The sequence below is a fragment of the Gekko japonicus genome, unplaced genomic scaffold (genome assembly GCF_001447785.1).
Source record: "Gekko japonicus isolate JY-2015 unplaced genomic scaffold, Gekko_japonicus_V1.1 scaffold806, whole genome shotgun sequence".
Classification (NCBI taxonomy): Eukaryota; Metazoa; Chordata; class Lepidosauria; order Squamata; family Gekkonidae; genus Gekko; species Gekko japonicus.
The window spans coordinates 391,756-412,790 of record NW_015160234.1 but is presented as its reverse complement, the minus strand read 5'-3'; the positions used below and the strand labels follow the sequence as shown (position 1 = coordinate 412,790).

The following is a 21,035-nucleotide window of genomic DNA, read 5'->3' as shown; positions in this document are numbered from 1 at the left end:
TGAAAACAAATCAGCCAATATCATAATGCCCCTATATAAATCAATGGTGAGACCTCATTTGGAACACTGTCTGCAGTTCTGGTCACCACACCTTAAAAAGGATATTATAGCTTTGGAAAAAGTGCAGAAAAGGGCAACTTGAATGATAAAAGGGTTGGAACACTTTCCCGATGAAGAAAGGTTAAAGCGCTTAGGGCTCTTTAGCTTGGAGAAACGACGACGGGTGACATGATTGAGGTTTACAAGATTATGCATGGGAAAGAGCAGGTAGAGAAAGACCGCTGAGCGGTCGGGTTAGGACGGATAAAAGGAAGTACTTCTTCACCCAAAGAGTGATTAACACATAGAATTCACTGCCACAGGAAGTGGTGGTGGCTACAAGCATGGACGGCTTCAAAAGGGAATTAGATAGGCATATGGAGAAGAGGTCCATCAGTGGCTATTAGCCACATGGTTTAGATAGGGGCTCTGGGGCAAGTGATGCTCTGTCTTCTTGGTGCTTGGGGGGGGTCAACAGTGGGAGGGCTTCTAATGTCCTGGCCCCACTGCTGGACCTCCTGATGGCACCTGCTATTTTTGTCCACTGTGTGACAGAGTGTTGGACTAGATGGGCCTTTGGCCTGATCCAACATTGGCGTCTCTTATGTTCTTGATACAGCAGGTCCCATATGCAACTGAGAGTTCCAACTGTCTCGGGGGGGGGGGGAGTTTGAGGGGCAGAATGGAGTGAAGTCCAATCAGCTTCCATATGCAAATGACCTTGAAATGCTGGCCCAATCAGAGAAGAGTGGCCTAGGCTGAAGTGGGTGGGAGAGAACTCAGGCCGGAGGTGGCCGCTGACTTGCCTCCCCCTCCACATGCACCAGGAACACCCCCACCTGAAGACACAGGCACAGGCACAGGCAGCTCGGCTGCCGCTCTGTCCTGGGGTTTCCCGTGCAATTCCATCCCCTTACCTTGTGTCTACCGGCAACTCTTCAGGGCTTCTCCGGCTGGGCCGCTGAAGCCCCGTCCCTGCGCTCAGTCTGCAGATGGTCCTCTCCTGTCAGAGACCCAGAGCAGACTGAGCCGAAGACGCTGGCCGGGGCTGACGTGGGCGGGACTACACAAAGCAGCCAGCGTCTTCTGACTGACAGTTCTTGCGCCCAAACACTGTAGGTGTGCATTGGAACGTTGGACCCCACTACGGCTTTATATAAGGGGAGAGATTCCCATTATTTAATACTAAATTATTTTACATTAAAATTTTCATACTGCACATTTTGAGTAAAGCCCTATCTTTTATTTTAGTCATCCTAAAAGAGAACATGTTTCATTTTTTCCCTCCAGTGTTCCTCCAAATGTCCCAGTTTTTCCATTAGAAGAACTAGGAAAAGTCCATGGGGAAAGAAGCTTCCTCCCCCCTAAGAAAAAGTCCAGTCTTTTTCCCCGGGCCTTGACATCTCTAGTTGCATATCACCATAGTGAAAGGCCAGCTGTGAAAAGCAAATAGAAAATAATTTAATTATACATTTATACAGCTCCCCACAAAGGAAGAAAATACCAATTTCTCTGACTTTAGGAGATTATTATGTGCTTCCTCTTGCAATACAGCTGTTTATGCTACAGACTAGTAGAAGAAAAGGGCGACTTGTTTGCTAACAGTGGATTACTGGGAAACGAAGAATCCTATTGTCCAGAGTTGGAAACTAGGAGGATTAGCTGCTGGCTTTGGTTAGTGGGCCAGTGTAGATCATGAAGTACCTCTCATGGATGATATTAGTGCTCTTGCTGTCCATGCTATTGTTGTCTTTGGCTAAGATCTTACATCTGTTGTGGTTCTGTGATGGCTCCTTCTGCTTTTGATTTCTCTCCTAGAAAATTGACATTACTTAGTTAAAAAGGGCTCTTGCTAAAGGTGATGGAAAGGGAATAAATGATGGGTATTCTTCCCTGATCATTCTTTGCATGTACTGCACTCCTTTTTCACTGAATATCCAAGTTCATTTTTGCCTGATACAACAAACATTGCAAAATAAGGATTTTGGGTTTGAATTATCTTTGGGTGTTACAGTCTCATGCAGAGAGGCAACGGTGTGGTAATTCCATGATCGGGCTGGCAGTGCTGGATCATAATGCCCCAAAGGGGGAGGTGGTACAGGGGACTTACACAAGCCGTACTTCTCCTTAAGACTCTGTGGTCCAAATCCACACATGATTAGTCAGAACTAATAATGTACTTTCCTTGCTGTGTGTGATCCTGATATCTATAGTTATTATTGGTTAATGCCATACTGTCCTACTGCTTTTTTCCCTCCCAGCATACGTTTCTAGCCTTGGTAAGCATAAATGGAGTGCACTGTACTCTTATTGCAAATCTGGATGGTTGTCATCAGACGGCCTTAAGATTGGTTATATATGTTTGTCTTTAAAGACATGTAACTGAAAGACACCTAATTTTTAACCTACATGCAAAAGGAAAGGGCACTAGATAAACAGGTTGCTTACTTGTAACTGATGATCTTCAAGTGGTCATCTGTGCATTCACACCCATGGGATCTAGTGTGCACGCGCTGGATCGATCGGCATTGTAGCGCACCCAGACCTCGGGCATGTGCAGGAACCCCACCGCGCATGCCCAGTGGGGAGGGCACGGACATCCCGCCAGTTCCTTCGAACCGCCGCAAATCAACCCCTATTGAAAATGTAGAAGCTGACAGCAGCGGGGAAGGACGGTGGGTGGTGTGAATGCACAGATGACCACTTGAAGATCATGTTACAGGTAAGCAACCTGTTTATCTTCGATGTGGTGTCTGTGCTTCACACCCATGGGAGATTAGCAAGCAGTGGCCTACCTGGAGGAGGGTGCTGGCTGGTCCTTACTGTGTCGCCGAAGATAGAATGTGACGTCCCATGTTGGTATTAGAGTTCTTACGGACGTCCAGGGCGTAATGCCTCATGAAGGTGTTAGGCGTGGCCCAGGTAGCAGCCTTGCAGATGTCCATCAGGGGTACTCCCTGGAGGAAGGCAGTGGAAGCCGCAACAGCCTGGGTTGAATGGGTCTTGATGGGGCCAGGCAACGGCTGCTTTGCAATCAAGTAGCAGAGGTGGATGAGACCCGCAATCCACTTTGAGAGGCGTTGAGCTGTGATGCGAGTCCCCAGCCTCGCTGGTGCGTATGAGATGAACAGTTAGGAGTCACGTCTCGTTGGGCGGGTTCTGTTGAGGTAGAACAGTAATGCCCTTTTGACATCCAAGGTATGTAACAGTCTGTCCTCTGGGGATTTCAGAGCTGGGAAGAAATCCGGGAGAAGCCTGTAGGTGGAACTCTGACACTACCTTTGGCAGGAACGAAATGTCAGGGACGAGGTGGATGCCGTCTGGCATCAGGAGTCTTGATAGGAGGGTAGAGGTGTAACAAACCTTTTAAAAAACGTTTCGAAAGCGGATGTGAAAACATGGTGCATCCGTCGACGTGAACATGGTAGGCCGAAACTGCGGCCAAATAAATTTTTAACGATGAATGGGAAAGTCCTGAGTCAGCTAGGGACAGGAGGAATTGGAAAACTTTCTCGAGGCCTGCGGAGGAGGCTCGAGGGGCATCATTACCTAGGGAAGAACAGAATCGTTGCCATTTATAATGGTAGGACCTTCGCGTAGCAGGTTTCCTGGTGTTCAGTAGAACATTGGCTATGCAGGTCAAAAAACCTTTGATGTTATTCTCCATGCCGTCAATTTCAAGCGTGGTACGTCGTGATGTAGGAGATTGGAATCTGACAAGAAGAGGAGGTCCTGTACCGGAGGGAATTGGTGGTACATTCCCCTTGACAACTCAAGGACTGTGGAGAACCATGGTTGTCTCGGCCACCACGGTGTTATCAACAAGCAGTTCGCTCCGTTTTGGATGATGTTGCGTACCACTCTCAGAAGTAGGGGTAAAGGAGGGGAAAGGTACAGAAGGCCTGAGGACCAGGGAAGAAGGAGACTGTCCCTGAGTGATTGTGAGTCCCTGCCGCCTCGACTGCAGAACAGGGGACATTTTTTGTTGGCTCTAGTGGCGAAAACATCGACTTGGGGAGATCCCCACCTGCGGAAGAGCGGGAAAAGATAGGTCGGGTTCATCTTCCACTCATGGAGACTGAGCCTTGCGCGCCTTAAATGATCTGCCTGCACATTCAGGTGACCTGGGATGTGTGTGGCTACCAAAAAGATGTTGTGAGCGATGCAAAAGTCCCGTAACTCAATGGTGAGGTTGCAGAGACGTAGAGAGACCGTGCCTCCTTGTTTGTTTATATAACTGAGCGCGGTGGTATTGTCTGTGAGGACCGTAATACATTTCTCTTTGATTATTGGTAGGAAACTCGTGACCGTGAGTTCCAGGAAGTTTATGTGTCGACCTTGCTCGTGGGTGTTCCACTTGCCCCCGATGCACAGACCCATTATGTATGCACCCCATCCCGACAGGGAAGCATCCATGGTCAGGGTGATTTGGGGTGACGGAGGGTGGAAGGGTGCTCCCTGGAAGATATTGGAAGGGACAGTCCACCAAAGTAACGAGTCTCGTATGTTGGGAGGGGGGGATAGGACGACAGTGTGAGCGTTGTTCGCTGGGTTGTAATTCCGGATGAACCACAGTTGTAAACGATGCATTTTCAGTTTGGCAAAGACGAGAACCGACATAGTTGCAGCCATAAGGCCAAGTAGCCTTTGGATTTGGAAGGCAGTGACAGAAGGGTGGGTACGGATGACGGTGGCTAAGGAAATTATGTCTGCCACTCTGTCTTGAGGCAGGTAAGCCAGGTATGTCGTGGAGTCTAGTACTTTATCCTTTGGACTGGACTCAATTGAGACTTTTCTCGATTGACTTGTAGGCCCAGATCTTTTAGTAGTGCCAGTGTCTCGGTGTCTCGGTGATGTTTGAGACCAGGGCATTCTGGGAAGGCGCTACCAAAAGCCAATCGTCGATATAGGGGTAAATGGAGATACCCTGGAGACGAAGGAAAGCCGCAACCACAATCATATTCTTTGTTGAAGACTCTTGGGGTGCTGGACAGGCCGAATAGCAGGGCTGCATACTGGTAATGCTGTTGACCAATCGCGAAGCGTAGGTAGTGGCGGTGGGAGGGGTGGATGGTGAGATGGAAGGACGCGTCTTGGAGGTCGAGGGTGGCCATCCAGACGTGTTTCCGTAGGAGTGGCATAATCTGCTGTAAGGACACCATGCAGAAGCGATGGTAGGTTACAAAACAGTTCAGTGCCCTTAGATCTAAAATGGGTCGAACGCCTCCATATCTCTTCGGGACTGTGAAGTATCAGGAATAAAATCCCGTCCCGTGGAGGTGTGGTGGTCAATGTTCCTGCTAAGATGTGGGGTCTTGTGAGCAAAAATTCTACGTTGTGAGCTACTGGCATTAAAACTGTGAGCAAGCAATATGGCTAGTGCATAAATTAGCTTGCTCTGGAGCCATCCTTCCTAAGCTAAGACAAAAAATGTGTGAGCCGGAGGCTGAAAAACTGTGAGCTAGCTCACACTAACTCAGCTTAGAGGGAACACTGGTGGTGGTACCTGTTCGATGGCTCCCTTCTGCAGAAGGACGGACACCTCTTCCAGGAGAGGTGGGGAAAGGGGTGTGGAGACGACGACAGGAGTAATGGGGTTCTGGTGGAAATGGATACAGTAGCCTCGGGTCAAGATTGACAGCACCCATTCGTCCGAGGTGATGTGACGCCAAGTATGAAGGAAGGGCGATAGACGGGTTTGAACTGACTCGGTGACAGGGAAGTCAAAAACTCTGCTTGGAGGGTTTGACCTGTTTGGTACGGGAAAATTGTTGCCCGGATCCAAACCTCGGTTTTTGGTATGGAGGTTTTTGACCTCCCGAAGATGTACACAGTCTCCATTGTCTGTCTGGAGACTGACGACTTGGCACACGCCTCTGCCAAGACTTTGACCAGGTACGTTGACGGTATTGTTGTCTCGCAGAGGGTGACACTCCTAGAGCTCGAGAAGCCTTTATGCTCTTGTCTAATTCTTGGAGTGTGGAATCAGTATGGTGTTGAAGAGGCCAAGGCTGTCAAACGGAAGATCTTCAACATAAGACCTGGTATTCAGAGGGAGAGTCGTATTGCGGAGCCAGGAATCCCTCCGGAGTGCTATAGCAGAGGCCATCGTCCTGGAAGATGCATCTAGGGCATGCTTTGAAGTGTTTATTTGTTGTTTTGCCAACACCATGCCCTCCTTTTGAATGACTCTGGCTGCCTGAAGCTTGTTTTCTGGGAGGTGGGTCAATAGTTCGGAGAACCTTTCCCAGAGAGTATAACCTGCCCACAGAAGCGGTGCCTGCCAAAACTTTCCTCGGAAGACAGTTGCTTCTCTACAGTGAACACAGCTACTATCTTTGCTCTTCTTGCCAGATGACGATTGATTCCTTCAGGGGACAAAACCCACCGTCTTTAGCCTCCAAGCCAGGTTTGCTGAGGCAACACTTTCCAGAATGTAAAAAAAAACCCACCAAGGAAGCCAGAGTTTGGGGAGGGGAGAGGCCTCAGCTGAATAGAATGCCATAGAGGCCACCCTCGAAAGCAGTTATTTTCTCCGGGGGGGGGGGGGATCTGTTGTCTGGAGTTCAGTTGTGATACCAGGTGATACCAGATGACAGAGATCATTGTTGCCAATCTCCAAGTGAGGACTGGAGATCACTCAGAATTACAACTGCTCTCCAGATGGCAGAGATCAGTTTCCCTGGAGAAAATGGTGGACTCTGTGTCCTTATACTCTGCTGAGATGCTCCCCCATGGCAGCCAATGTGACGTAGCAGTCAGGACTTCAGAGCACGGTAGAGGCTGCAGGTGTTGGGGGGAGATGGAAAGATGAAGAGTGAGAGGGAACTAAGGGTAGGTTGATGATTGGCTGGGAAGGAGATAGGGTTGCCAACTCCAGGTGGAAAATTCTTGGAGATTTGAGGGATGGAGGCTGGAGAGGGTGAGGTTTTGGGAGGAGTGGGACTTCAGACAGGTACAATGCCATAGACTCCACCGTCCAAAGCAGCCATTCCCTCTTGGGGGAACCATTGTTGCCAATCTCCAGGTGAGGGCTGGAGATCACTCAGAATTACAATTGTTCTCCAGATGGCAGAGATCAATTCCCCTGGAGAAAATGGTGGACTCTGTGTCATTATACCCTGCTGAGGTTGCCACAGCAAATTGGCACTGAGTGCCCAAGCCCGGGGCACTCTCCCAGAGCCTCTTTCTAGAGCTTATGGTACTTATTTCCAAAACGGGTCTTATTACTAGTTTTCCATTTTACTGATGCTGTCATTCCTCCCCACACCACTGTCATTCTTTCTCTCTTGCTCCTCTCCGCCCACCCAACTAGCTGGCTCCATTGCCTTCCAGAATTCATGAGGAGTGGCTCCTCACCTGCTTGCCTCCCCAGTCCCCTCCCCACCAGTACCTATCATTCTCTGAAGGGCTGCTGTCTTCCTGGGCTTTCCTGCTGCCCTGCAACTGCTTCAGCTCATGCTGCAGATGGTGGGCACTCCCTTACTTTCCTGTCTGTCCCACTGCCTCCATCTCCCCAGGCTTTGCCCACCCCATCTCTCTTGACAGCAGCTGGTGACCCCTCTTCTTTCCTACTTCTGCCACCTCCCCGGCTTCTCCCCGCCCCGCCTCTCTGTCCACAGTGACTGCTGCACCACGACTGTGCACTTTGCAAAGGCAGCCTCCTTCTGGCCTCAACTTCCTCCCTGCCACCTCCTCCATCCCTAACAGCCTCTCAGTTGGTCTGTGGCTGCCTTTGATACCATGATGGATGGAACAGGTGGGAACCTGCAAAGATTTGCAGGAGTCATCTCATTTCACCCTTCCCAACTCTCTTGTCTTTCCCTTTCCTGAAAACCCCCATAGCCTCTCCCATTTTCCTGCTTCATTCTCTCCTTCTAGGGTTGCCAGCTTCCAGGTGGGGCCAGGAGATCACCTGGAATCACACTAGTCTCCTGACTACATATATTAGTTCCCCTTTAGAGTTGCCAGCTCCAGGATTCCTGGAGATTTGGGGGGTAGAACCTTGGGAGGGCCAGGCTTGAGGATGGAAGCAACCTCAGCAGGGTATAATGCAATAGAATCCATGCTCCAAAGAAGCCATTTTCTCAAGGGAACTGATCTCTGTCATCTGACAGAGAGCCAGCATGGTGTAGTGGTTAAGAGTGGTGCCCTCTAATCTGGAGATCCGGGTTTGATTCCCCACTTCTCCACACGAAGCCTCATAGTTCTCTCAGAACTCTCTGAGCCCCACCTACTTCAGAAGGTGATTCTTGTGGGAGAGGAAGGGAAGGCGGTTGTGAGAGTTCTTAGGGCAGAGAAAAGTGGGGTATAAAAACCAACTCTTCTTCTTCACCTGGACAGCAGTTGTAATGCTGGGTGATCTCTGACCCCCCATCTGGAGGCTGGCATCCCTTGTTCCCCTGAAGGAAATGGTTGCTTTGGAGGGTAGAGTCTGTGGCATTATACCTCTTTGAGGTCCCTCCTCTCCTCAGACCCCACCCTCCACTGGTTCCACCCCACAAACCTCTAGGAATTTTATAACCTAGAGTTGGCAACCCTATTTCCTGTAGATCTCTCCCCTTTTCCGTCTTCATGTTCTCTTTTACAGTCATCCATCAACTGACTTTTTGTCTGCCTTCTGTCTTTAGCTGTCTTTAGCTGTCTTTATTATTTATTTACTTCATTTATATACCACCTTTCTCCACAGTAGGGATCGAAGCAGCTTACATTATTTCTCCTGTTCATTTTTATCCACAGAACAACCCTGGGAAGTAGGTTAGGTTGAATGTATGTGACTTGTCCAAAACCACCCAGTGAGCTCCACAGCAAGATGAGGTTTTGAACCTGGGTCTCCCAGACCCTACTCTGAAGCTCTAATCACTACACTACATTAGTTTCATAGGGTGGCTGCTGCTGAATACCAGCAAGCAGCCTGGCCTAGTTCAGTCATGCAAATCAGGCAGTATCAAGTCACCCAGAGGATGCTGCCAGGCCTAGGGTTGCCAGTCTCCATGTTGGACTTGGCAATCTCCCAGAATTACAATTGAACCCCAGGTGACAGAGATCTGTCTCCCTGGAGAAAATGGCTGCTTTGGAACTCTATGGCATTATATCCAGCCGAGGCCTCTCCCATGTCTCCGCAAACCCTGCTCTCCTCGGACTCCATCACAAAATCTCCAAGAATTTCCCAGCCTGGAGCTGGCAACCCTAGGCCTGGCCCTAATTTCCCTTAAAGGCCTGGAAAGGGAAAAGGCCTTTTAATCACGGAAACCTGTCCTTGGATTGCTATGTTTGCCTAGAGACAGTTATTAGGGCGTCCATCGCTTAAAGCTACGGGCATTCCTTTCATCATTTTCATTTTTTTTATGCCCCCTAACGTTTTAATTTTTTAATTTTTTTTAGATTTCATGTTTTTCTGTGAACCTTGGGCTTTTTTCTGGCTTGCGGCAAGATCTGACTTGCCTGTTCACAGCTCCAGTCACCAGATTTAAGTATCCAGAGATTTTGTTGACTTCACTATTAAGAATATAAGGTGATTCTTGGAGGCATGCTATCTCAGGAGTGGAAAATGGTCAGTAAAATCAGTAAAAGTCAGTTTTTTCATCTTGGTCAGTAATTTGTCAGTTTTTTAAAAAATTGGTCCGTAAAGTCAGTATTTCTTTGATTTTTGTGACTACAGTTTGTGTTTTTCTGTTTTCATTAGTGCACTTTTGGGGAAACATGATGACTTCCCAGTGAGAAGACAGATTGTTTTCAGTTTAGCTATGAAGTACGTTAAGGACTTTGTTCCTAAGAGTAAAAGTCATTTGGTGAAATCTTCCACAAAGTATAGAAACATAATTAACCTCATAAAACATGAGTCAATGAAAGCAGAGGTGATGGATATTGTGATGGATATTGTGGGATTCAACATGGCACAGCTCATTCTAGGAAGAGTTGAGAAAGCAATGGAAGATGAGGACAAAGGGAAAAATGCTTGTGGATCCAGTGCAGAAAACTGCTGAGAAACTAAAGAGTTTGTGAATAACTTTATTCATTTATTCATATATACCCCACCCTCCCCACCGGAGCGGGCTCAAGGCGGCTTACAAAGAGATTAAACGTATAGATAACAAATTGTATACAACCTTAAAACAAATAATAAAACTACATTATCATAAAGTGCTAGTAAGTGATCAGGTACTTATAACAATGCTTACAGAAGGCAGAACCAATACTAGTGTTGTAACCAGATGATCTGTATTGGTGGTTGGCTCATCTTGGTCTCTATATTTAGACAACAGCACAGGCTGTTGATGGTAAGCCAAGGACCAGGGCGCTGTCACTTCTCAGTTATTTGATGTTACTTGGTGCGGCTCCTCAGTCAAAGGCCTGGTGGAAGAGCTCCATCTTGCAGGCTCCATCTGGTGGAAGAGCTCCATCTTGGAAGATCTGGCATTGCAAGCCATGGCTTGGTGGCTTCTAATAATAATAATAATAGTTATTATTATTATTATTATTATTATTATTATTATTATTATTATTATTATTATTAGACTGAGTCAACTGAAATTGAACCCGACGAAGATGGAGGTCCTATGCCTGAGTCGGAGTGGCCTGAGGGTAGGGATCCCACTCCCGACCTTTGATGGGGTGCCACTGGTGCCAGCGCCGTAGGTTAGGAGCTTGGGAGCGCTCTTGGATGCTTCCCTTATGATGGAGGCCCAAGTAGCAGCTACTGTGAAGTCAGCCTTTTATCATCTTCGGCTGATTAGACAGTTGGTTCCCTTCCTTGAACGCAATGACCTGGCATTTCTGATCCAGGCAATGGTCACCTTGAGATTTGATTACTGTAATGCCCTCTACATGGGGCTACCCTTGTCCCAAATTTGGAAGCTGCAGCTGGTGCAGAATGCAGTGGCCAGGCTGTTGCTGGGTCTCCCCATGTGGGAACACATCCAGCCTGTGCTGAAGGGACTGCACTGGCTGCCTATAGCATACTGAATTAGGTTCAAGGTGTTGGTACTTTCCTTCAAAGCTCTTTATGGTCAGGGGCCTACCTACATAAGGGGACCGCCTTTCCCCACATGTTCCGCAGAGAGCACTACAATCGGGGTCCCAAAATCACTTAGCTCTTCCAGGCCCCAGAGAAGCCAGGCTAGCAGTCACAAGGGCCAGGGCCTTCTCAGTAGGGGCTCCGTACTGGTGGAATGAGCTCCCAGAAGACATCAGGGCCCTGCGGGACCTTTTGCAGTTCCGCAGGGCCTGTAAAATGGAGCTCTTCCACCAGGTCTTTGATTAAGGAGCCACATCCATCTACCTGAGGCCCTGGCCCCAATATTAACAATATTATTTCAACATTAACATCAATATTATTCCAACTGAAGAGACTGTGCTCTGCCAATATGACCGAGACCATGTCGCCAGCTGACTGTCGGATGTCTGCCATCATTATATTGCACTAGCACTTTATGCATTGTTTTTTTGTTCTTGTTCAGTCGCACAGTCGAGTCTGACTCTTTGCGACCCCATGGACCACACCAGGCCCTCTTGTCTTCCGTCATGCTCCGGAGTTTGCTTAATTTCATGTTCGTTGCATTGATAACACTGTTTAACCATCCCATCCTTTGCCGTCCCCTTCTTCTTTGACCTTCAATCTTTCCCAACATCAGGGTCTTCTCCAGTGAGTGCTCCCTTCTCATTTGGCGGCCAAAGTATTTGAGCTTCAGCTTCAGTATCTGGCCTTCCAGGGAACAGTTAGGGTTGATTTCTTTTAGGATTGACTGATTTGATCTCCTTGCAGTCCAAGGGACTCTCAAGAGTTTTAAGCCTATTTAGACCTATGTTTTAGACCTATTTTATTGCAATTTTATTAATTTAACTGTTTTATCTTGTTATAATATTATGTAAGCCACCCTGAGCCTGCTTCGGCGGGGAGGGCGGGATATAAATTCAACAAACAAACAAATAATTTCAACTGACACTAAGCAATTATGTTGGACTAGGATTTATATGCTATGGTGATTATCGTATTTTCCCCCCCCCCCCCCCGGTTGTTTCTGTTTCATCTTATATTTTTATCCTGAACCTTTTGATTTTGATCTCAAATGTTTTACAGCTTTCCTCGCCCAGTGAAGAATACTTGGCTAAACAGAAATGCACCAGCACAGAGCAGAGACTCAGTAGTTCCTTCCCTTGAATGTGTAGTCTTTGGCAGCAATTACACCAAACAATTATCAGCAGATGTAAGATCATAATCCCTTTTTCTCTTCTGTTTATTCTTTTTAGTAGGCTTGCATGAATAATACTTTTAACAGAGAAAGCATTTGTATTGCATGGCAATTAAATTAAAAATATTACATACAAAGATGTAATATTATATTACCATTTGCTTTAAATATTGATTGCTTTTCCTGCAATAAGGAATTTTGAATAGTTTTCCCATTCTCTTTGTGTTCAGTTTACTGAGAACTTAAATGCTTGTGCAGTCCAGTCCCATGCTTGCTTACACACAACTAAGTCCAGAGTTGGTGAAGCTTTCTATGAAGAAGGTATATGTAGAACTGTAGCCTTTGGCTAAAATGGAAGGAGGCTTGCATGGGAGGATAGCCAATGTTTCCTTCAACCAGGAGGACTTCATGCACCATGGGTGCTGTTCCAGAGGTTTTGGTAAGGGGTTCTCAGGAAATACAGAGGACTGCTACAAGAAGAGGGGAACTGAAAAACCCTATGTGTTGATTCCAATGACCTGTGGACACATTCTGACATTCCCTTCCCTCCAGGAGTTCTTTCTGACCAACCCCAGTAAAGTTGATTCCTGGGGCCACAGGACCTTTGTGGACTAATAGCAAGGAGTGGCAAGGAGATGAAATCGCCCTCTCTTTCCTCTTCGATCAGCAGAATGCTAGAAGGAGATGTGATTTCACTGATAGGTGGTTGTTGGTTTATGTACGTCCCATGATCCTGGCAATCAAATTTACAATGGTGGGAAAGGAATCTGATGGGGGGACAGACACACGTGAAAATCTGTGACCATCAGCACCTTCTGCAGAGAGATCTCTGGATCCAGCCTGACATGTGCAAAGAACACGGCATCGTCATACTTTGTACACTGGCCTAATTTTTAAGTGTGATTTTGATGTTGTTGTTGAAGATGAACTAAAATTAATATTTGGACAAATCTATTTTTAGGGCTGCAGTTTTATAATAGCAGAGCCTTTCTTGAATCATGCTTACAATCTCCACTATACACTTTGTGCCAGTTTGCTGCTTGCGTTCAAAGGATTGCATAGCTACTTCATCAGTTTATCTAAGGAGCTGCCTTCCTGTCAGAAATTGGAGCTGGGTATGTGAAACAAATGCTTCTTTCTGTGTCTGTTGATACCTCCTCTTATATGTCTGTGTCTCTAAGGCATATCTCTTATGTCTTCTATTATCCATACATTAATTTGCTGTATTATAGAACTGATATTTTTTTAGAGTTGGGGCTGCAGATGAATCTGTTGTTGTTGTTGTTAATATTTTAGCCTACTTTCCCCCAAGCTGATAACTGGAAATATTTCAGTCAGTAACAAATGCTGCTCTGAAACTTAATAAAAAGTGCAGTCTAGTTTTTATTTTTTTTCTTGTATCTCTTGACTGTAGGATTTGCCCTCTAAAAAAACAGAAATAAATCTAAAAAGCAGCATGTGTGCTTCTTTCCTGGAATAATCTGTTAACACTTTTGTATTGAGCAGCAGGATTATACCTGCATGTAGTACATATAAAGAATGTAGCAGTACTTACTAATGAAACACTATGTGTTATTGATACTGGTTTAAACCAGCAGGGTGAATCTTAAATTCAAGACCTAAAAGACAAAAATAGTTTTCTGGCTTATTATTCTGTACATATTTAAAAGTTGACAGGTCTTCATTTACTAATACTAGGTCAGGGGTTACAGGGGAGACAAGAGGCAATTCAACACATTGGTTAATAAGGATAAAGAACATATGGATTTGGGGGTTTCAAGGCCCAGTATTCCAACCCAAACAAGTAAAAAGTAGGTTGCAATTCAGTATGGAAGACGGAAGCATAAACAAAACAGGGACTCCAGGTGTGCCTAAGATATCTCATGCATGACCGCTCTGGATTATGGTCTGTATGTTAAATACATACAGCATTTATTATTTATTTATTTAAAATATTTTATCTTGCTTTTCTCCCACTGTGGGACCCAGAGCAGCTCTCTCTGACATATTCCTGGTTCTATGCTTCAGAATAATTGAAGTTTTATAAAAATACACAAGTATTCAATATGTTTGAATATTTCTGGCTACAGTGATGATGATCAAAAGCTCAGTCATCATTATTAGAACCTTATTACATTATCTGTGCATCCATGGACCCATCACTGGGGGGGAAATTATGTTTACAGTCCATATCAGTTGTTCCTGATAGATTAAATATTAGTATAACATACAACATTTATTAAATTAATTAATTAAATATGCAAAAAAACTATATGGAATGGGGCTTAAAATTTTTGAGAGCTCAAAATGACAAGAGTGCAGTGTGATTATATCTACCATTTTTAATTAGCAGTGTCCACTAACAGTATTGGGGTAAATAAAGAATATTAATTCCACACATCATTTAAAGATGTAGATAGAAATCTGAAAGGATTTCCAAAAGAGCAGCACAAAGTGTTGGAGCTTTCTTGATCATTTTTGCTGTAGCTGCTCTTACAGCCATCAAACCAGGCAGTGTTCTGCCTTAAACGTAGCCTGCCTTTTCTCCCCAATGGGATTTCAAAGCAATTTATTTTTGCTTCATTTTATCCTGACAACAACTTTGGAAGGTAGGTTAGGCTGAGTGTGTGTAGCTGGCCAGAGATCACCCAGCAAGCTTACATGGTAGTGAGGATTTGACCCTGGTTCTTCCAGGTTCTATTCCATAAAACTGGGAAGAAAGCCCAAGCTGTAAGGGCACTTTCATTTAAGCAGCTTCCTTGGATTACAGCCATGAAACACTTGAGGGCAATTCTTTCGTTAAAACCCTGATTAACTAATGAGGATGACATAACTTTCAGTTCATGAAAGGCACCACCTTATAGTGGAAGTATTGATAGTTGCCCTGATCAAGTGGATTAAGGCAGCCGCCAAAAAGGTAAATGTTTCCTTGCTCGAAAGCCAGTTGAATCCGACTCTAGAGTTGTGGTGCTCATCTCCGTTTCAAAGTCCGAAGACTTTTCCGTGGTCATGTGGCCAGCATGACTAAACACCAAGGCGCACGGAACGCTGTTACCTTCCCACCGAAGTGGTACCTATTTATCTACTTGCAATTTCTTGTTTTCGAACTGCAGAGATCCCTTTCTGCATGTGGATTGTGTCAACTAGACTGAGGTATCAAGAATGCCTATAGTTTTACTTCTACATTTATGTTTCTTGTGCCTCTGACCAAGCCCTAAATTTCACTGTAGCCATGAAATTGTGCTGTTATTATTACTTAACAGTTCAGTCCTAAACAGTTACACCTTTCTAAACCCATTGACTCCAGTAGGCTTGTAACTCTAGGATTGTATTGTGGGTCATGCAATTGGGAATGCACCAGTCTAACTATATGTATTTAATAATCTTTTTCATATAGATTCTCAGTTTTTGTATAAGCCCGCCTCCAGGTGGGGCCTGGGGATATCCCGCTTTTGCAACTGATCTCCAGCTGACAGAGATCAGTTCCCCTGGAGGAAATGGCTGCTTTGAAGGGTGGACTCTATGGCATTGTGCAATGCTGAGGCCCCTCCCCTCTCCAAACCCCTCCCTCTCTTGGCTCTACCCCCAAAGTCTCCAGGTATTTTCCAACCCAGACTTGGCAACCCTGGTATATGCCATGTTAGAGTTAAAATTTATTTTCAGTAGTATATCATGAAAATTACTCACGGTAATCTAATCTAAAATGAGCCCCCGATAACAAATTACTAATCTGTTTTGAAAAACAAACTTCGAAGCAGAAAAAAATCTAGTGTTTTTTAAAATTTATTTCGATATATTGTGCTCCTATTGCCAACAGTGTCTATATTTTTAATATTCTACGTGTGAATATTTAAAAATTAATTTATTAGATATTCTAAGGTGGCCTGTGCTTACAATGGAAGCATTTCATTTCTTGGTTGCTGGAATTAGTACTAGTTTAAATCTGTTTCTAAAAATGTTGACCACAATTTAGTCAATATTGCATGCAGGTAAGCCAAATCATACTGTTGGGGCCTACTTCCATGCCATGGTATACACAGGTTGCAGCCACTGATAAGTTCTGATTTATTCATACCGTTATAATATGATGTGTAATTTGTTAAAAGCTTTCAAAAATTTTCTTTTGATAAGAGCTTTTGATCTTTTGAGATTCAAATGGGATTAAGAACAAAAACAAATCCTGTTTAAATTTCAGAAAATCATTGCTATTTCTTTACTTTGCATTGTCTGTTTTCCCTCTTGCTTTCCATTCACTTATTTCTGTGATGTACATTTTTAATTTCTAAATTAGCTATATAAAAGCAAAACTCAATTTTGTTAAAGTATATACATATATATTTATGTTTAAGTACCAGAAATGGTTAGCATTTGGGCAATGTTGATTTAATAAAGCAAAACCTTTAAACAGGTGATGGCCTTCCAGGAATAGCCATAATGTACATCATCAATAACTCTTTATCTAGAACTTTACTAAATTCTTTTCTTTAATTTCTCTCAACTAATTGCTAGGTGAGTGATTAAACTTTCTTACTAATTTTAAGGCTAATAATATTAATTAAAACACAGATTGGAAATAAGGAGTGTAGTAACTAGTCATATGTACAATCCTTATAACTAGCCAAGGCCCGCATGCAGGTGCTTTATGAACGCCTTCTCAGAAGAAAAAACCTACGAATCCAGGGAGACGCCTATCTAGGTATGTTTTTTTAAAAAGCGGGTTATTTCTATAACCCATTAGGTTTTATTATAACAAAAGATCATCGTTTTTGTTGTTTGTAAAGAATATCATTTTATTCCATGTTAAAACAGGAACTAAAAACTTAAGGTGCCATTCAGCCCTTATATAAGAGCTCAAAGAAGATATTAAATTCAGGCTGTGTGCAGCAGTATCTAGCCTTGCAGCGTTGATGAAATGAACTCATTTCATTGATATTTTTTACTCATGTATTGTAAATCCATAACTGTTTGCAAAGCATGATAGCTTCCATTGATGGGTACAATATTACCATAAACTTAAATTCTAAAAGCTAATATTCAGTGGGCTGGGTTTCATGATCTGTCAGTAGATCTACCTGACTCTCTCTTTTCCCTAGCAGCCATTTCGGATCCTGCAAAAGTTTATTCCCATGGACACGGTATCAGTGGCATACTGTGAGGGGGGAAATTGCTCTGCCCCACCGAAGGAGGAAGGGAGAAACAGGCAGCCACCATGGCTTGCATGGTTCTGTTGGGTGCCTCCATCCATCCACCTGCTGTGTGTGGCTCACCCAGAGGAAGGGCCAGCTGTGCACAACTAGAGAGGCTGAGCGTTGCCTTTCCTGGGCTGCAGCTTGTTCGTGGGGACTGGGCACTTCCTGGGCTGCATGCTGCTCATCTGGGCATCGCCCTTCTACCCATGGGGTGGAACACCAAAAGGGGGGGGCAGGCCATCGGCCCACAAGGACTTTGCCTGATGGCTATAATGGCCAGTCTGGCCCTGCCTGGGATCCATGTGGAGTAATAGCCACAAGGGCTGGAAGTCTGCAATGGGGAGGAGGAAAGGTATGAAACCACGCCCCTTCATCATCTTGTGTGAGCCAAGCTCTGTTGAGGGAAGAGGAAAACGGGAACAGTTTCATCCCTGTCCTTGCTGAAGTCTTCCATCCTGCATGCCTGCTACTGCATTTGGTCCCACAACCCCAGGGATAAATTTTACTGTGGTCAAGTAATGGTTGTTTAGGAGAGGGGAGAGCCAAGAATATCAGGGATCTTTCCATGGATCTTGTATGATCCTGGTACTGGATCCAAACCAATATCTTGCTTTAGTTAAAAAAACATTTTCTTTGGAGTGCATCTTCCTGCCCCTCCTCATGTTTTTAGGTAATTTGATGAGAACTGTTTTGTTGCCGTTATCTTTCTGAGCAGACATTAAGCCTGCTTAGATATTTTGAGAGGGCAGCTGTTTAGTTTCAAATAAATAAATTTTTTAAAAAGACACAAAGAAACATGTTTTTTCTCATGTGTTCCAGTGGTTCAACAAGACTGACCATGGTTGTGCCTGCATTTCGAGGCATGGTCACTCCTTCCATATGTGGAGGGTTGGCATAAGGTCCCTGAAGCCCTTCCCCTCCCTTTCCTATTTTAGCATGCTCTGGCCTTTATCCAGAGTAAAGGTTGGTTTTCATTATCATATGCAGCTTTTCATCTAGACTCCAGTGGCACCTTTATGATCTTCATCTATAATTCTAAACTGTGAACAGGCACTTAATTGAGTTCAGAGCAAGGTATGGTGCCCACCCATTCCACCCACTCTTCTGCGTGTGTGTGCATGCAGAGGAGGGCTCAATTAAGTCCCTCTGTAGATAGTGGCACTTCTGCCAGCATGGCTTGTGCCTGGAGGGTTTTTTTAAACTTTAAATTTATTTAAATTCAAGTTCAAAAGTGATCACTAGATGAATGCTATAGATAAGTATATTTATTATGATGGAATTAGTCTTCTATAACATTAAAAGTGTATAACTCTTTGAGGAATGAGTTTTGTTACTTTGGTGTAAAATCAGGTGTCCACTGCATTTTGAGATACAGGTAAAAATGTACATCCTGTCCACTGATCATTTTCCTATGTTAACTGAATTTGTATGACTCTGTGTGTGTCAGAAAACATATGTGAATTTTTCATTGAAGAATTCTTATAGTTATATTCATTATATGAATAGGGCTATCTTTTAGTAAATATTTGCATAATCTTTCAGTATTTTAATGTTTGAAAAGTTAAGTCACAGATCTCCAACCTTTTTTGAGCCTACGGGCACCTTTGTAATTCTGACACATGGTGGCCACAACTGCAAAATGACTGATTCAGGAGGCAGAGCCAACCACAGAATTACTTCTGCAGAAGGCAAAGTCACACACACACACACACACACAGAGGAAGCCCAGGTGCTGGCAAAAAGAGAGGTAATTTGTAAAACACACTGGGAAAGTGGGATGAGAGAGAATAAAACAAAACGAATCTATATTTCTTAGTGTATACTTCTAAAAATGAGAATTGGACATGAAAATGCTTACATCCATCCTCCAAAAGTTCCCTGCCTAGAAATACATTATTCTTGCTTTTTACAGTATAGATTTGAAGTGGGAGGAAGATAGATACTCTTGTTAAATCAAGCACCTGCTGTCTTACCTTGCAGATTTAAAATATTTTGGCTCACGTATTACCTGGCACCTTCTCACAGGGAGGCTTACAATTGAAACAGCTTACATAAAGTCAAAATAACATAATAAGAATTATAAGAGGGTACTTGACTTCTAACAAGTGTGTACCATCTTACTGTAGCTTTAACCCCAGCCTCACACTGGTAGATTGCTATAGCTTAGTATAGGAAGGGGGAGAGAAAGCATACGTGTGGAGGATTTTTCTGTAAGGATAAGTGGCCAGCATTATTGGCAGCATAGCCATATTTCTCAGTGTCACTTTTTTCTAAAAAAAAAACAAAACCCAAAAACCAACAGCACATAACTTTGCAGGGCTATTTTTGGGCAGGAACGCACAGGAACGGAGTTCCGGCTGGCTCCCAAGTTGGCCACGCCCAGCAAGGACTCATTAGCATAAGAGGCCACACCCAATGACAGAAACTCATTAGGATTGGCTGCAATTAGGGGTGTGTGGCCTAACATGCAAAGGAGTTCCTGCTACAAAAAAGGCCCTGGGTTTTGACAACAAACAAGGTAAACAGAATAACAAGCAAAAGGTGGGTGTGGCTGGATAACCACACTTCTGGTAACACGGGGGTGCGACCTGATGTGCTAATGATCTGTGCTGTCAGGGGTGTGGCCCAATATGCTAATGTGTTCCTGCTGTTGGGTGTGGCCTATTATGCTAATGAGTTCCTGCTGGGCTTTTTCTACAAAAAGAGCCCTGGAACTTTGTATTAAAATGTCTAAAGGCCATGATTTTATGAAGGCTGATATCACAGCACAGTAATTAAAAACTTATTTGGCTTTGAGCCTTATATCCAGTGGACTTATTGATATAACCTATAAATGCCCATTACCCAGAGCTCTCTTCTGTGCTGGTTCCACTACAGCAATTAGGCTTATAGCTTTTGCAAATGTGTGTTGAGATGATACAATTCATGTGCTGATTCACAATCTACTTTGTGGATATAACAGAGAAGAACTCGAGGCCTGTATTCAAAGAACTTTGCCATGAGAATTGAGAGCCCAAGGGGGCTTTAGACATGAGTTTCTCAAATAGTAGACCTCCCCTTCCACAGTATAGCAAACTAAAATTTCAAATTAAGAAAAAGAAATGTTGATATGCCAGCTATGAGTTTTTCAGAGGAAAAGTGTATTTTACTAGGAGTAATCAGGCTCTTAGATGAGCTTTGGATCCTGCCAGAATAACTGACAATATCTGTATATAAAAAAAAATCTGCATGCTACATTTATTATATCCACATTGGAATCTCCTTTCAGATTCCTGTAATGTGAGAATTTCCACTACTGAACAGTTTGAAAATAATATGTGATGAATTTTACATAAGAACATAAGAAAAGCCAATGTTGGATCAGACCAATAGCCCATCCAGTCCAACACTTCTCACACAGTGGCCAAAAATACCAGGTGCCAGCAGGAGGCCCACCAGTGGGGCCAGGACACTAGAAGCCCTCCCACTGTTGCCCCCCCCCAAGCACCAAGAATACAGAGCATCACTTGACCCAGACTGAGAGCTTTGCTATTAAAATAAAAAAATAACCAAGTCTTTAAAAAAATTAATAGCAATAAATTGCTGAAAATGTTCTTGGAGTTACGCTGCATGCTTT

At 44.2% G+C, this 21,035-nt stretch overlaps 1 protein-coding gene across 1 annotated transcript in view; it reads left to right on the top strand.

The window, feature by feature from the left end:
- FAM135A (family with sequence similarity 135 member A) overlaps window positions 1-21,035 on the top strand; it is an 82,729-nt gene that overhangs the window by 25,160 nt on the left and 36,534 nt on the right. Inside the window, 3 exon segments of the mRNA XM_015412714.1 lie at window positions 12,119-12,245; window positions 13,192-13,345; window positions 16,849-16,926. Coding sequence (XP_015268200.1) covers window positions 12,119-12,245; window positions 13,192-13,345; window positions 16,849-16,926 — 359 coding nt within the window.